At 43.7% G+C, this 15,798-nt stretch overlaps 1 protein-coding gene across 6 annotated transcripts in view; it reads left to right on the plus strand.

Moving 5' to 3' along the window:
* Sirt5 (sirtuin 5) overlaps positions 1 to 14,574 on the plus strand; it is a 31,048-nt gene extending 16,474 nt beyond the window's left edge. For 5 of the 6 annotated variants that reach the window (XM_040755899.1, XM_040755897.1, XM_040755900.1 and 2 more), the window contains exons 4-8: positions 2,220 to 2,445; positions 3,185 to 3,272; positions 3,961 to 4,014; positions 9,411 to 9,526; positions 14,132 to 14,574. In XM_040755899.1, the coding sequence (XP_040611833.1) occupies positions 2,220 to 2,445; positions 3,185 to 3,272; positions 3,961 to 4,014; positions 9,411 to 9,526; positions 14,132 to 14,430 (783 nt within the window). In that variant the 3' untranslated portion in view covers positions 14,431 to 14,574. Of the gene's footprint in view, positions 1 to 2,219; positions 2,446 to 3,184; positions 3,273 to 3,960; positions 4,015 to 6,906; positions 7,031 to 9,410; positions 9,527 to 14,131 lie in introns of all 6 variants that reach the window. The other variant, XM_040755902.1, reaches the window with a different exon arrangement.
* Positions 14,575 to 15,798: the final 1,224 nt, after the last annotated feature.

Genomic DNA, 15,798 nt, shown 5'->3' on the forward strand with positions numbered 1-15,798 from the left:
GGTGTTGTAAGTGCTCCTGGCCAGGGTGTCCTAGGTGTCCAGAGGGAGCACAGGGTCTCAAAGGGAAGGCTACTGTCTCTGCCTGGGGTGGGGACGTCTCTGCCTGGGGTGGGGACATGTTTGTGTATGTGGGACACCCTTATAAGCTTCAAAACTGACCCAGCCTGAAATGAACTTTGTTATGTGCAGTTCAGTGCAGCCCTGAGGTAACACAGGCAGGACCCAGAACATTTCCATAACTATTAAGGATTTCCTTGTGCACTTCCTGTCAGTTTCCAGTCCGAACAGCTGTGCTATGCCTTAGGAGAGGGCTGGTGCCTTAAGTGCAGATCTCTCGTGTATTCTGTTGACATGTGTTGTTTTTATGTATAAGTATGCATGTATTTAATGTGACTTATACATGTGTGTGGTTGAGAGTGTATGCATTTCTGTATAGTTGGTGTGTATATGCATGCACGCATATGTGTTATGAGTATCTTGGGTGAGGGGTGGTCTTCTAAGGTACCAGGGGCTTCATTCCATGGGACAAACAAAGGATTGTATGTTTGGAGAGACTCATTCAGACAGGTATGAGAAGTAACTGGGAAACAGAGAGAAGCCATTGACACTGTGTCAGCTAGAGATCTGAGGCAGTGATGTGCCCTGCCCTGCCCCAAAGTGGAAGTAGAGACCCTGGGGGTCCAGAGGGACAGTGGGTTATCATCCTGGGGACAGGTGACAGAATGAAAGTAAGTCACAAATTGAAGCAGAACCAGAAGGACCTTCCACAAAGAGACAAAGAGCAAAAGGGACAAACTTTATTAGAACAAAACAGCTTCTACCAAGGGCATGAGATTTGCCCTGAAGATGGAGTCTGCCAGAGTCTCTAGTCTGGATTTTTTATAGACTCTTGGGAGCCCTCCCCCTACTGGGTTCAGTCTCCTGGGGTGGAGGATGCCATCCCCCCTCCCAAACAAGGAGCAGCTTTTTAAATGGGTCTAGACTCTGTTTTCCAGGTTGGCTCAAGTTCTCCTGACCTTCCTTTATATATCTATAATCTATCTATCTAGATATGTGTATGTGTAGCTTATAAGTACATAGCCATATGTATGTATATAGTTTTTATATGTACATACATTCTTGTGGTTTATGTGTAAGTAGATATGACATACCTATACAGTTGTATGTCTCTCTGTATATATTTGTTCATGTATAAGTACATGTAACTAAATGCTTATGTTTAGTTGTATGCATATGTACATTCGTACTTATGAGTACATGTAACCATATATATATAGTTGGATATATTGTATAGTTGTGTGTAAGTGTATATATATAGATGTGTATATATGTATGTAGTTTGCATGTTATAACATGTAACTACATGCATGTAATTGTATGTATGTGTATGTAATATGTATAACTGCATGTTTGTATGTACTTATGTGTACACACATACATATGCATGTGGTTTATGTATAAGTACATGTAGCTGTATATGTGTAACTATATATATACATGCAGTTGTATGTGTGCAAATATCTGTGTATAGTTTTAGCATAAATACTTGTAACTGTGTATATGTATACCATGTATACATATATATGTAGAGTTATGTATAAATATAAATAGCTGTACAAGTATAGCTGTGTGTATGTGCATGTGCATATATGTAATTTGTGCACAATACATATAACTGTATGTAGTTGTGTAGATGTGTATAGTTGTATGCTGTGTGCTTATATGTGCTATGTTTTTAGTTGTGTGTAGGTATGTGTGTCTGTGCAAGTATGTGTGCAATTGGTACAATTGTATGCTGTGTGCTTGGATGTGCTGTATTTTTAGTTGTGTATAGGTATGTGTGTCTGTGCATATAGGTGTGTAGTTCCTTGTCTAAGCCCCTCTCTGTGCCTGATGGAACTCACTAGGGCATTTTTCATTTCATGTTTTTCTTGGAGATCCCTTACAGTAAAATCAAATTTTTATTTCTCAGAGCTCTGAGAGTAAATTCAACCCAGATGCTTTCCCATATGTCTCTTTACTTCTTGTCATAATTTGTGAGATGAGTGAGGCAGGTCACGTCATGTCTGTCTCAGGTGGGGAAGTTGAGGATGACCTGTCTAAAGCCCTGGGTTGGCCCCAGGCCTGGGATCTAGGCCAGTGCTCCCCAGTCTAGCCAGACCTACAGCTGCCCATCTCCACCTCACAGGTCCCTCACTGACCTCTGCCTCTCCCCTCAGGACCTGGCCACTCCTCAGGCCTTTGCCCGCAACCCTTCACAGGTGTGGGAGTTCTACCACTACCGGAGGGAGGTCATGCGGAGCAAGGAACCCAACCCTGGACACCTGGCCATCGCCCAATGTGAAGCCCGGCTGCGTGACCAGGGCCGACGGGTTGTAGTCATCACCCAGAACATAGATGAGCTGCACCGAAAGGCCGGCACCAAGAACCTGCTGGAAATCCATGGTGAGGAAGGCCAGGTTGCTTGTTTTTTCAAGGCAGGTTTGCTCTGTGTGTAGCCCTGACTATCCTGGAACTGTTTTTTGTTTTGTTTTGTTTTGTTTTGTTTTGTTTTGTTTTTTTAGACCAGGATGGCCTTGAACTCACAGAGATTCATCTTCCTCTATCTTCTGAGTGCTGGGATTAGAGGCATGTGCCACCACCACCCCTGCTGGTTACCATGTCTGTCCCTCCCCCAGGATGTTGTGGCACTTCCCTCGGGGGCACACTGGTGCCGGATAGCACCTGAGCAGCTCCTGCTGGCAACAGGGACACTTTGCCCACTGGCACCACTCACTAGTTACTTCCTGCAACCTGCTAGTTGGAGTGTGGCCCGAGAACCAATAGTGAAAACATCCCTGGCGTTCAGTTAGACAGGTCCTGCCTGGACACACCGAAAGAAAATCTGCATTTCTCCCAGAGCCCACTGCACAGTGCCGGTAGTGGACTAGCCCTCTGAAACTGTCAGCAGACCCACCATTCAATTCTCTCTTTTAAACACTTGCCTTGGTCATGGTTTCTCTTCACAGCAACAGAACAGTGACCAAGACAGCATGTTTTCCTATTTCCCATAATTCCTAGAGTAGACCCACTCGTGAAAAATGAACCTAGGAAGATGAATTCTTTTCTGACCTCCCAAACATGGAGACTTTGCTCTCAATGATACTAAGTTCTGAACTTGCTTGACATGTGTCTTTTCTTTCAGGAACCTTATTTAAAACTCGGTGCACCTCATGTGGCACTGTGGCTGAGAATTACAAGAGTCCAATTTGTCCAGCTTTAGCAGGAAAGGGGTAATTATATTGTGCTGTAGAATAAATGTCATTCCTCCTTGAATTGAACATGAACATTCATTGAAGATTCTCTTGGATATTTCTAATGCATAAGACTAGACACTGTACAGATATCTGAATATTTGACTCATAATTTACCATACTAAGTATTTTCTGTGTGATCCCCAAATTTTATTTATACAAATTCACACCCCACCTTCATGGATCTGTATATTCGCTAAAAGACCACAAGAAAATACAGGAAAGGATTGACTGTGACTATGAGGAATGGAGAGATTATGGGTAATTTTTTATTTCTCCTCCATATCATTGTGGATTTCCCAAAAATTTTATGATGAATGTGTATTATTGTTGTAATTAGGAACAATTTAGGCGTCAACTCAAACTACTGAGAAAAATTCTTCTGAACCTTTCAGAGCAGTATAAACTTACAGAAATAAAATACTAACATAACTTTATTGGAGAAGCATCAAACACTCCACTGAGACTCTCCCCTACACAAATTCCCTCTTGAAGCAAAACCAATGGTCAGGATTTAGGGTCCATGCTTCTATGATCCTGAGTTAGCATGCACGAGCAAATTTTGCATCATTTGCAGTCAGGCAAGAGACAAAGGGTATGTCACATTCTTCCTTTGTTATTTGATTGTACCACTGGCACTCATTATCTTTCCCACTGTTTACTCCAGGGCTCCAGAACCAGAGACTCAGGATGCCAGAATCCCAGTCGACAAACTTCCCCGGTAAGTGAAAATCGGATGTAATTAGAAATCAAAATCTCAACTTGTTTTTTGTGAGATGACTTTTAAATGTACAAATACAACAATTACTCTGAGTCCAGAGGTGAAAGGAAAAAAAAAAAAAGAAAGAAAGAAACATCTTCCAGGTTCTTTGTAAGGAGCCTGTTTTGCTGTGTCGGCCAGGCTCACCTCAAACTCCTAGGCTCAAATGATCTTCCTGTCTCAGCCTGAGTAGTTACAAATACACTGCCTAACTGTTAAGAGAAGCTTTTTCTTTGCTAACCGCTTTGGTTTATCCCCCACCAGCCGCCTGGACTCTGCCGCATTGTAGTCCCCAAATAAACACACAAGACGCTGTATTAATTATGAAGCTATTGGCCTTGCTTGTTTCTTACTGGCTAGCTCTGACTTAAGTAATTACCCCATAATTGTTAATATAAGTATGTCTCTTACCGGAGAGGTTTCCAGGCTTCCTACCCCAATGGCGTTACATCTCGAACTCTTGTGTTTCTCCTTCCCAGAATCCTCCTGGACTCCTAGTCCCACCCATCTAGATTCCTATTGGCTCAACAGTACTTTATTAACATAAGACTTCCCCAACACCTAACTTTGATCTCTCTTTGAGTCCTGACAGATCCCTTGATCTGTTTCTGAAGCAGTTATGTGACAGATGATAATCTGCACACAGGAAGCACACCATAATTATAATTATAGGATATTTATAGTATAATTAGTAAATAGTCCACCTCCTCTTCCTCTGTATGACTCCCAGTCCAATACTGAGGATGTGGCAAAGGTCTTGCAAGGGTGAAATTACAGGAAAAAATGTGGCTGGAGAGATGGCTCAGCAGTTATGAGCGCTGCCAGAGGATCTAGGTTCAATTCCCAGCATCCACACGAAGGGGGGTGGTGGTTCACAACTGCCTGTAACCCCAGTTCTAGGGAATCTGATGCCCTCTTCTGGCCTCCTAGGGCATTGCATACTCATAGTGCACATACTTAAATGCAGTCAAAACTCCCACCACATAAAATAAAGAAATCGGAAACAATTAAAACATAGTTTTGTATGTTATAAAGTACATTAGATTTTGAAAATTCAAAACCAGAGATTGAAACAGTGCTTCCAAAGGGTGTTTATTGGGGACTGGAAGATGCCCAGTGGTTAAAGTGCTTGCTAGGCAAACACGAGAACCTAAATGTGGATTCTCAAGACCCACAGAAGAGCTGGGCATTGCCGTGAGTGCCTGGAAACCCATGCTGACAGACGGATTCTCGGGGCTTGCCAGTCTAGACAAAACAGCAGCCCCAATGACCTCTCTCAATGAATAATATGGAGAGCGACAGGGCCAGATCCCCAGCGACCTCTGTTCCCACCCTCCCCCCACATGCACAGGCAAGAGCATCAGCACACGGGTGCACATGTGCACATATACAGAGCAGAGAAATGTGAGCCCACGCCTTTAATGCCAGCACTGGAGAGGCAAAGACAGGCAGGTCTCTTCGTTCCAGGACAGCTAAAGCTACATATCGAGACCCTGTCTCTAAAAACAAAACAAAAAAGGTTAAAGTTCAAACACATTGATCTTTACATGCATCTGTCTATGTGGGTACATCAGCATGTGGGTATGTAGCCCTGGATGCAGTGCTCTCGGAGGTCAGAGGCACTAGGATTCCCTGGAGCACAAGGCACAGGTGGTTGTGAGCCACCAGACTAGCTTGGGTCCTCTGCAAGAGCGGTGTGCTCTTCACCGTGGCGCCGTCTCTCCAGCCCCAAATCAGTGCTTTCTGAAATGTCCTTATACTATATTGATCCCTCTTTGGCTTATTTTAACCACAGACCCTTTTAATTTTTTCTCTTTCTTTTTTTTCTTCATTTTTTAATGTGGCTTTTCATTACTAAATTCTGAAGTTTCAGTCTAAAAAAGTCAGGTGATTCTAGAAGTTTCCTTAGTAGGACATTAAGAAGGTGAGGCTGAGCCAGGCGTTGGTGGTGCACACCTTTAACCCCAGCACTCTGGAGGCAGAGGCAAGTGGATCTCTGTGAGTTCGAGGCTGGCCTGGTCTACAGAGTGAGTTCCTGGACAGGCTCCAAAACAATACAGAGAACCCTGTCTTGAAAAATCTTTAAAAAAAAAAGAAGCTGATATGATAGGCAGAATATTTTAGGACATAAACCTAGCCTGCATTATCTAGAGGTAATAGGGAATAAAAGGAGAAATCCCCTGTCCCAACAGGGTTTCTCTGTGTAACCCTGGCTGTCCTGGAACTCACTCTGTAGACCAGGCTAGGAAGCTTGAGATAGGAGAATCACAAGTTCATGGTTGGCCTGGCCCACAAGGGAGTTCAAAGGCAGCTATGGCAACTTAACAAAACTGTCTCAAAATAAAAAGTCAAAAGGAAGTTGGGGAGAACTGTCTGTTGGTAGAACCCCGCTCTACTGAACGAAGAGCCCTGGTCCCATCAAGAGGCAGAGCGAGAATTTGGCTGTGGGCCGGTCTCAAGAAAGAAGTGATCTGAGAGAAAGTAAAGGAGGTCATTGGTGGAGACAGGTGGTTCGGGTGTTGGGAGCCGTCCTGAGGTCTGGGCAATGGGAGTGTTTGTGCCAATGAGTGCACAGTGGGGCGAGAAACAAGCTTTAGAGCGGGAAGGCCAAGCTTAGCAGAAGCAGTGTCTACACAGCTCGGTGGATTAAGACAAGATAAGAACTTAATAGGGCAAAGTCACCTGAGTGCCCCACACCCAGGGCAAGCTCCCAGCTCCTGGATCCTGGACAGCCCAGGGCCAGCTCCCATCTCCTGGGATCCAGGACAGCCCAGGGCAAGCTCCCATCTCCTGGGAGCCTGGGCAGTCCAGGCCCAAGCAGTTAGGGAAGACTGAAGGCTAATGTTCTTCCAGGTGTGAGGAGGCAGGTTGCGGTGGCTTGCTGAGACCTCATGTGGTGTGGTTCGGAGAAAACCTGGATCCTGCTGTTCTGGAAGAGGTGGACAGAGAGCTAGCCCTCTGTGACCTGTGTCTAGTGGTAGGTCACACATGTTCCTAGTCCCCAGGCCCGGGAAAGACTGGGATGGGGTGTGTTTGGTCACCATCTCCCTCCCTTCTTCCTTGTCTTATCACTTCCTCTTATTCCTCTTCTCCTTCACTCCCTCCCTTCTTCCTCTCCTGAAAGATGTGTGTGGAAGTCTCATAGTGTCCTGCAGGGAAAACAAAACAAAACAAAGCCCAGAAACAATAAATAAGAACTAATCTTTTTTTTTAAAAAAAGATTCATTTACTTATTATGTATACAATGATCTATTTGCATGTATGCCTGCAGGCCAGAAAAGGGAGCCAGATCTCATTATAGATGGTTGTGAGCCACCATGTGGTTGCTGAGAATTGGACTCAGGTCCTCTGGAAGGGGAGCCAGTGCTCTTAACCACTGAGCCATCTCTCCAGGCCAAGAGTAATCTTTTAGAAAGATTGGTCTTATTACTTTTATCTTTAGATCTGTGTATCTGCATGTGAGCTCAGTGTCCTCAGAGGCTGGGTGCTTTGGATCTCCTGGAGTTACAAAGAGTTGTGAGCCACCTGGCGTGGGTGCAGGGAATTAAAGCTGGGTCATCTGGCAGAGTAGAGTAGCAACTGTTCTTAACCACTGAGCCATCTCTCCAGCTCCAAGAACTGACCTTAAAATATGAAAAGGCAAGACCATGTTCTGATCATCATTTTTTTTTTGGTTTTTCTTTTCTTTTTTTTTTTTTAAAGATTTATTTATTTATTACATATACAGTATTCTGTGTACACGCCAGAAGAGGGCACCAGATTGAATTGTAGATGGTTGTGATCCACCAACGCCCAACCTGATCATCTTTAAAAACCTCTCTTCCCCTAGGAACTAACAAAAGGAGCATGCTTTTTTAGAGTGGTATACATTTAGAGATGTGATATACTATCATAATGTCATTGGGAAAGCATCAGATTTTCTTGATTCATCTATCGTATGTGCGTGCATGCATGATGTTTGTGTGTGAAGGTGCCACATGCATGTGTGGAGATTAGAGGACAATGTTGTAGGGTCAGTTCTCTCCTTCCACTTTTACATGGGTTCTAAGGGACAAACTTGGGTCACTGGGCTTTTTCAGCAAGCTCCTTTACCTGCTGAGCCATCTTGCCGGCCCTGGCCTAGATCTGAAATATAATGCATGTTCATTATTAAATGTACATCATTGATAAAATATGAAAGAATCAAAGCACAAAAAGGAGATTAGAAACCTCTACATCCTACCATCTGGGAATAATCACTGGTAGCATTTTGATGTTTTCTTCTGGACCAGGAGTTGAGTCCTTGTGGCAGAGACTGGATGGACTACAGAGTCTATCAATTTTACTGTATGGCTCTTCCCCGTGCCCCCCCCAAAAGTTGGCCATTTATGATTTTAACCCTTCCATATGTAGATGTATATACATCAAATACTCATAATACACATTCTGTCTTGAGACTTTTATTCATATGAAAATTCAGTTGGCATATCCCATGTCAACATATCCAAGCTGTCACATTGTTTAGCTCATTGTATGATTTCCTAGTACACACATGATACAGTGAGGACATTTGGGTTGTTTCAGGTTGTTTTTTGAATAGCGTCTAATGTATCTCAGGAGGGTATTGTATCACTGCATAGCCAAAGCCAGACTTGAATTCTTCATCCTCCAGCCTCTACCTCCCACATGCTAGGATTACAGGTCTGAAGACTCTAGGTCCAACTTAGGTTGTTTCAGAGTTTGGTTTTTGAAGCCATGTTGTATGAATACATGTAGGTGGGAATCTTAGCATGTTCCTCAAGTAATTTTCTTAGGACACATTCGCTAAAGGTGGAGTTAACCAGAAAGAGCACGAAGAGCTCCGTTTCTTTAAAAGCAGAGGCCCTTTGTGGTGGGTCTATCTCCATTCTGTTTTTACTGTGTCCATTCCATGTTGAGTGAGGCCTCTGTGGCAATGGTGGTCATTAGTGAGAAAACCTGGTTTATAGAATGTGCTGTGGCCTTCACATTCCTGTGAAAAGTGTGTGTGTGTGTGTGTGTGTGTATGTCAAAACATTAACATTGATTATTTCCCATGTTAGCAAAAGAACATGTATCATTTGCACAACTTCCAAGACCAGAACAACAGGGATTCTTACACATGTCCTTTGGGTCATTTTTTGATGGTCTGGTTTAACCAAGTGTCCTTTTGTGTCTCATGGTTGTTCCCCATTTCAGTGACTGGCCAGACACCAAACCAAGTCACGCCTGTTACTTGTCTCCGTACTGCGTCTTCGCCCAGCTCAGCTTCCCTCACACCTCCATCCACGTCCCCGCCTGAGTAAGCTTCCCCTGTGTTTTATCTCACCCAGAGCACTCATTGTCCGCTTGCTTTGTAGGTGGGGACGTCCTCTGTGGTCTACCCAGCTGCCATGTTTGCCCCTCAGGTGGCTTCCAGGGGAGTCCCAGTGGCTGAGTTTAACATGGAAACTACCCCAGCCACCAACAGATTCAGGTATAGGGAGGGATGGTCAAAGCCAGGTGATGGGGAGTGGAGGGTCTACTTGGAGATGTCATTCCCATAGAGTGTACAGTTCTGATCTCTACGGAGGAGGGAGACAAAGAAGAATGAGGGCAAAGAAGGGAGTCTGATTTGTGGTTGACTTTCATGAAAGAACAAAATGCCATTAACTGCAGACTGGGGGGCTGTGTTTCACAGCATGGGCGTTTCCATAGAACTTGTCTTCTCTATACTGGTACTTTATATTCTTCACTAGACTTTATGCTTGCATTTGTGGTTTTCAAGTAGGTGTGGTCACAGCCTTTACCTGTAGGTGAGAGGCACCATTTCCCCATCCAGATGGCTTTCCTGCCTGGTTGCTATTTCCTGCCTCAGTTTTTTACTGACTGATCCTCAAGGGTCCTTGCAATGCCAGGATTTGTACATGGCTGAACAGAGATGGGCTGTCTGCTCATCACAGCTCTGTTTGGGGCCTTTCAGTACTTGGACCCGTCAGTGCTCTCAGCCACCATGTTGTTGTTGGTTTTTTTTTATTTTTTATTTTTTATTTTTTGCTTTTCTAGACAGGGTTTCTCTGTGTAGCTTTGGAGTCTGTCCTGGAACTCTCTTTGTAGACCAGGCTGGCCTCAAGCTCACAGAGATCTGCCTGCCTCTTCTTCCCAAGTACTGGGATTAAAGGCATGCACCACCACTGCCCAGCTCCATGCTGTCTTTTTACCTAATCTTCAGAATTTAGCTGAAGTACGTGGTGTCCCAGACACTGCCACAGTCCCAAGGATAGGATAGATCAGTAACCAAAACCCAAGCCTACCCTGTGAAGATCAGATGCTGGTGGCCGAGGCTGGTGGTAAGCAGTGTACATGGTGGGGGCATGGTCTGGCTTTTGAGGTGCAGAGGCAGTGAGAAGAGCCTGGGTGTAATGGGTGTGGGGCAAACAGACAGCAGGATCTGGTGGAATCTTTAAGGGAAGCCTCAACAGATACGAGAATATGCTGAAAAAAGAACATTCCAGATTCCTGGGACTACCTGATACAAAGGCCCAAGGTAGATGTACTGCTGGCCAGTGCGAGGACCAGTAAGGAGGGGATCTGGCTGCAGGGATGGTCAGTGTGGGGAGTTCCAGAAGAGGTGATTAGGGGTAAGAAAGTAATCCATTGGTGTGTGGGGAAGAAAGGTAACTGATGGTGAATGCTGATTACTGGCGTTCCACACATCTAAGAAGTTAGCCTGAAAACTATGGAGCTATTAATGTTGCTTATCAAAGGTTTGAAGAACCCCGGCTTTTAAGTAACAGTTGCCACATTTGATAGGGTACTTGAATGCTCACCTGGCTCTACCATCCAGTAGGGAGCAAAGCCTTCTTTACCTGTGCAGCTGGGCCCCTGTTGATCTCTTTTGTTTGGTTTTTGTTTTATTTTGAGACAGGGTTTCTCTGTGTGGCCCTGGCTATCTTGGAACTCACTCTGTAGATCAGGCTGGCCTTGAACTCACAGAGATCAGCCTACCTTTGCCTCCTGAGCGCTGGGATTAAAGGCGAGAGTCACCACTGCCTGGCCCCTATTGATCTCTTAACCTAAAAGTTCACTTAAGTGAAGTCTAAAGAAAAAGGACATATGCATGCATTGAATTATATTTATACATATATGTTATATATATTATAGTAAATGTATAAATATTATGCTATACATAAACATAAATATACAATAGTGTATATATTATATCTTTATTTCAAGCACAAGTGGATTCTCATTAGCTTTATTTCTTCGCTGTGTTTGTTAACACCTAGGCCTTCCATTTGAGATGGGACCTGCTAACAGGAGCTCACCTTTCTCATCCCCATAATTTTCCTAGTGTTCCTTTAATCTTCCCAGCTCTTATGAGTAAAACAAAGCAAACACCCAGTATTTATAGCTGGAGGTAGTTGCTTATACTTTAACAAATGGCCAATGGATTCTTGACAGGAACTCCTTTATTTTAATTTTGTATATGTCTATGTGTCTATGGGGGAGTATGTATACACAGGTGCAGATGCCTGTGGAAACCAGAGATTTTGGATCTCTTGGAGCTGGAATTACAGGCTGTTATGAGCTACAAGATGTGGGTCCTGGGAGCCAAACCCTAATCCTCTGCAAGAGTAGCTGTGGAGCAATCTCTCTAGCCCCTCATTGTATCATGAATAATAAAAGACCCAGAGACCGATATTGCGGTTCAAGCTTCAAGCTGCAGATCAGAAAAGCAAAGTAGTCAAGCCACTAGCTCTTACCTCTACCTCAGGCTGAAAAGGCTGATCCTGTTTCCAAGAGCTCTCACCAAGCCTCAGACTGCTTCTTCCCAAGTGGCTGGAGAATTAATCTCCACATGAGACCCCCTTTACTTCCCTGTTGCTGGGATTAAAGACTTGTGATCCCAAGTGCTGAGATCATCTTTGTGGGAGCTGATTCTCTTTGTGACTGGATCAATTTTGTGTAGTTCAGTGAACCCTTGAACTAACAGAGATCTGTCTACCTCTACCTCCCAAGTGGAGGGATTAAAGCTGTGTACCACCACCAGGCGCCTGGCTTCTATAGCTACCTAATGTGACTGACTTTGCTTTCTGTACCTTCAGGCAAGCTTTAATAATTCATAAATAATATTACCACAACACCTATTTTATTTTATAATGCTGGGGTTTGACCTCAGTGCCTGTGCATGCTAGACAAGCTCTCTAAATCTACGTCAAATATTCAGCACTAAATATATATCTTATTTTAGTTTAATGCATAGCCTAGGCTGGCCTCAAACTCATGACTCTACTGTCTTCTTCCAATGACAAGGATGTAGCCTAGGGTAACACAGCACAGTGTCTGACCACTGGGTTATTCTCCAAGCTGATTTTAATTTTATATAATCACATTTGTTTACTTTTGCTTTTGTGGCCTATGTTTTAAGAATCAAATCTAAAAGTCTGTCGCTTTGACTAGTGTTTTTTATAGTAGTTTTGAATTGCTTTTTTTATATCGTATGAGACGAGGATCCAATTTCATTTCACATCATGTGGATATCTAATTTACCAACACCATTTATTAAAAAAGACCTTCCTTTTCCCATGGTGTCACTGGTAGATTTGTGATGCCAGTTGACTCTAGACCTATCAATTGATTTCTGAACTTTACTCTGTATTGCTGGCTGATGTGTCTATCTTTGCGCCTGTATCATGCTTTTAATTTCAGTCACTTTGTATTATATTATGAGGAGGTCGTCTACTGCAGAGGCTCTGGCTTTGTCCACTATGCTCATAAATTTACCAGTTATTGAGGTCTGTGTATGTATGAAATTTAGAATTGTTTTATCTATATCTACCATGAAAAATGACATTAGAATTGCAATAGGGTTGTATGATAGATATTTTAACAATATTATTTTCTTCAAATCCATGAACATGGAATGTCTTTCCACCCATTTTCATCTTCATATATATAAATATGTATACGTTTATAATTTCACTCATGAATTTGGCACTAAGATGGTAAAACACACTGCAATCATACCTCAACCATCTGTCACAATAAAAGTCTTATGGCACACAGACTTGAGATAGGTGTCTGTGATGGGTTATGTTTAGTATTGTCAAAACTGGACTTAAAGAAGTCCATGAAAGCTGGGCAGTGGTGGTGCAAGCCTTTAATCCCAGCACTCAGGAGGCAGAGGCAGATGGATCTCTGTGAGTTCGAGACCAGCCTGGTCTACAAGAGCTAGTTCCAGGACAGCCTCCAAAGCCACAGAGAAACCCTGTCTCAAAAAACAAAACAAAACAAAACAAAAAACCAAAGACAAAAAACCAAGAAGTCCATGAAAGCTGGATTTGGTGGTACACACCTTCAATCCTGGCACTTGAGAAGTAGAAACTGGCTGATCTCTGTGAGTTCAATGCTAGCCTGGTCTACATGGCAAGTTCCAGGCCAGCCATAGTTACAAGTGAGACCCTGTCTGTTCTCCCACAAAAAAAAAAGGCAATTAAAAATTTAAAACACCGGGGCTGGAGAGATGGCTCAGAGGTTAAGAGCACTGACTGCACTTCCAAGGGTCCTGAGTTCAATTCCCAGCAACCACATGGTGGCTCACAACCATCTACAGTTCAATCTGGTGCCCTCTTCTGGCATGTAGGCAGAACACTGTACATGTAATAAATAAATCTTAAAAATAAAAAAGATTAAAAAAAAAAAAAGGCTGGACGTTGGTGGCACATGCCTTTAATCCCAGCACTCGGGAGGCAGAGGCAGGCAGATCTCTGTGAGTTCGAGACCAGCCTGGACTACCAAGCGAGTTCCAGGACAGCCTCCAAAGCCACAGAGAAACCCTGTCTCGAAAAAACAAAAAAAAAAAATTTAAAACACCACTTGGGAGGCAGAGGTAAGTGGATCTCTGTGAGTTCGAAGCCAGTCTGATCTACAGAGTGAGTTCCCGGGGAGCCAAAGATACACAGAGAAACCCTGCCTCGAAAAATGTAAAAAATAAAAGAAAAATGTAAAACACCATTAGATATATGTTATCAGCTGTAGTTGTATGTTCATTTTGTTAACATGTACCTCTTAATTCTGCTCTATTACTCCTTCTATTTAGGTTTCATTTTCCAGGACCCTGTGGGACTACTCTTCCTGAAGCCCTCGCTCCTCATGAAACTGAAAGGGTGTCTTAATTGTCCTTTGGAAAGAGGAGAAGACCATGGAGCACATAACCAGGGCACTAGCAGGAGAAGGGGTTTTGTGGATGGTGAGCTGAACTTTGGAAAATCAAAACATGCCCTTCAAGCCCCTAGAGGACAGTCAGTCTGTGAAGTGATTGGGCTTCAAATCACCAACAGCAAATGTGTTTTTCTCTGGAGAGGTCGGCAGACTGTCAAGTTCATCCATATTATTTGATTTCAACTAAAATAAGAGTATTTAGATTTGCTGTTCTTGGTCAGTTACTAGGAGGAAAATTTGTAATTGAATTGCTTGAGAAGAAGGTAATTATGATGATTGTTTGCATCTAGCATTCATTAACATGCTGAAAGTTAAACCCTAGTTTTTGTTTTTTGTTTTTTACACAAATTTTTGTGGAAATGAAACCATCCTTTAAGATTGGTAACTTATTGTGTCAGGATGTTCCTCCAAGAGCTGTCTTTGTCGGGGGCTTCTTTTTCTTTTCTTTTCTTTTCTTTTCTTTTCGGTATTTACCTGGCTTGGATGCCTTACCTTAAAGAATATGGACTAACTTCCAGCATGAACTTCCGCAAGGCAAGAAAAGGAACAACCAAGTAGAGACGTCAGGATGAGCAAAAGAACAATGCCCAGAAAGTAGAGAAAGGGCCTCCCAGCATTCCACCTGTTTTCTCTTTACCCTTTCTACACAGTCTGCTCCTCACATTCAGGGCATTTCTTCCTCGGTTAATGCTCTCTGGGAATTTCCTATAGGCACATCCGAAGGTGTGTCCCTTTAATGTGCTTGGTGAGTGCTGCATGGCTGGGTGCTGGAAAGGCAGAAATGACAGACAGGAAACAACCAGCAGAAACACAGCCAGAAAAGCCGGGGTTGGGTTGGCTGCGACACTCTGACGGAGAGCACCTTCTATGCAGCCTGCAAACTGAGCAAGTTTATTATGCGCTGCACGAAGAGGAGGGGTTCAACTACCTCTGCAGGAGGTCTCTCTAGGGGAGCAGTCTCGGGTCACAGCCACCCAGAGGAGGGAGCGGCCCTTGCCAGTTTTCGCCCACAGTCAACATTGGCACAGGTAGGCTTTGCCATTTCCCTGACCTGACCCATGTCATTCCCATGGGTCTGAGGCACTGGGGTCCTTTACACTGACAGGGCTATGCCCGTGTCAACAATACACATTCACCCTGACTCCATGGTTCCCCAGTCAAGTTGACAACTGAAATGGTCTACCACAGGCAACAAGGTATTGCCGTACGCGACAGTCACTTATTTGTAACAAATCCTAAAAGTGCTTTGTGTCAAGAAAACAGTTTCTCCCACCCACTGGGAGTCCGGAGAACTAGACAGGCCCTCCAGAGTCACACTTTAGATGGGTGGACCAAAGACTGTACAGCGAGGGGCCCGTAGTAACTTCAGTGATACCTCTTTAAAAAACTAGTGTGTGTGTCTGCAATGGATATGTGTACTGCAGCAAACAGAGGTGTTGGAGCCCCTGGAGCTAGAGTTACAGATGGTTATTAGCTGCTTGACATGAACGGGAACCAAACATAGGTCCTCTGGAAGAACAGCAGGTTTTCTTAACTAAGCTATCT

The sequence above is a fragment of the Mesocricetus auratus genome, unplaced genomic scaffold, assembly GCF_017639785.1.
Source record: "Mesocricetus auratus isolate SY011 unplaced genomic scaffold, BCM_Maur_2.0 Super-Scaffold_100013, whole genome shotgun sequence".
Classification (NCBI taxonomy): Eukaryota; Metazoa; Chordata; class Mammalia; order Rodentia; family Cricetidae; genus Mesocricetus; species Mesocricetus auratus.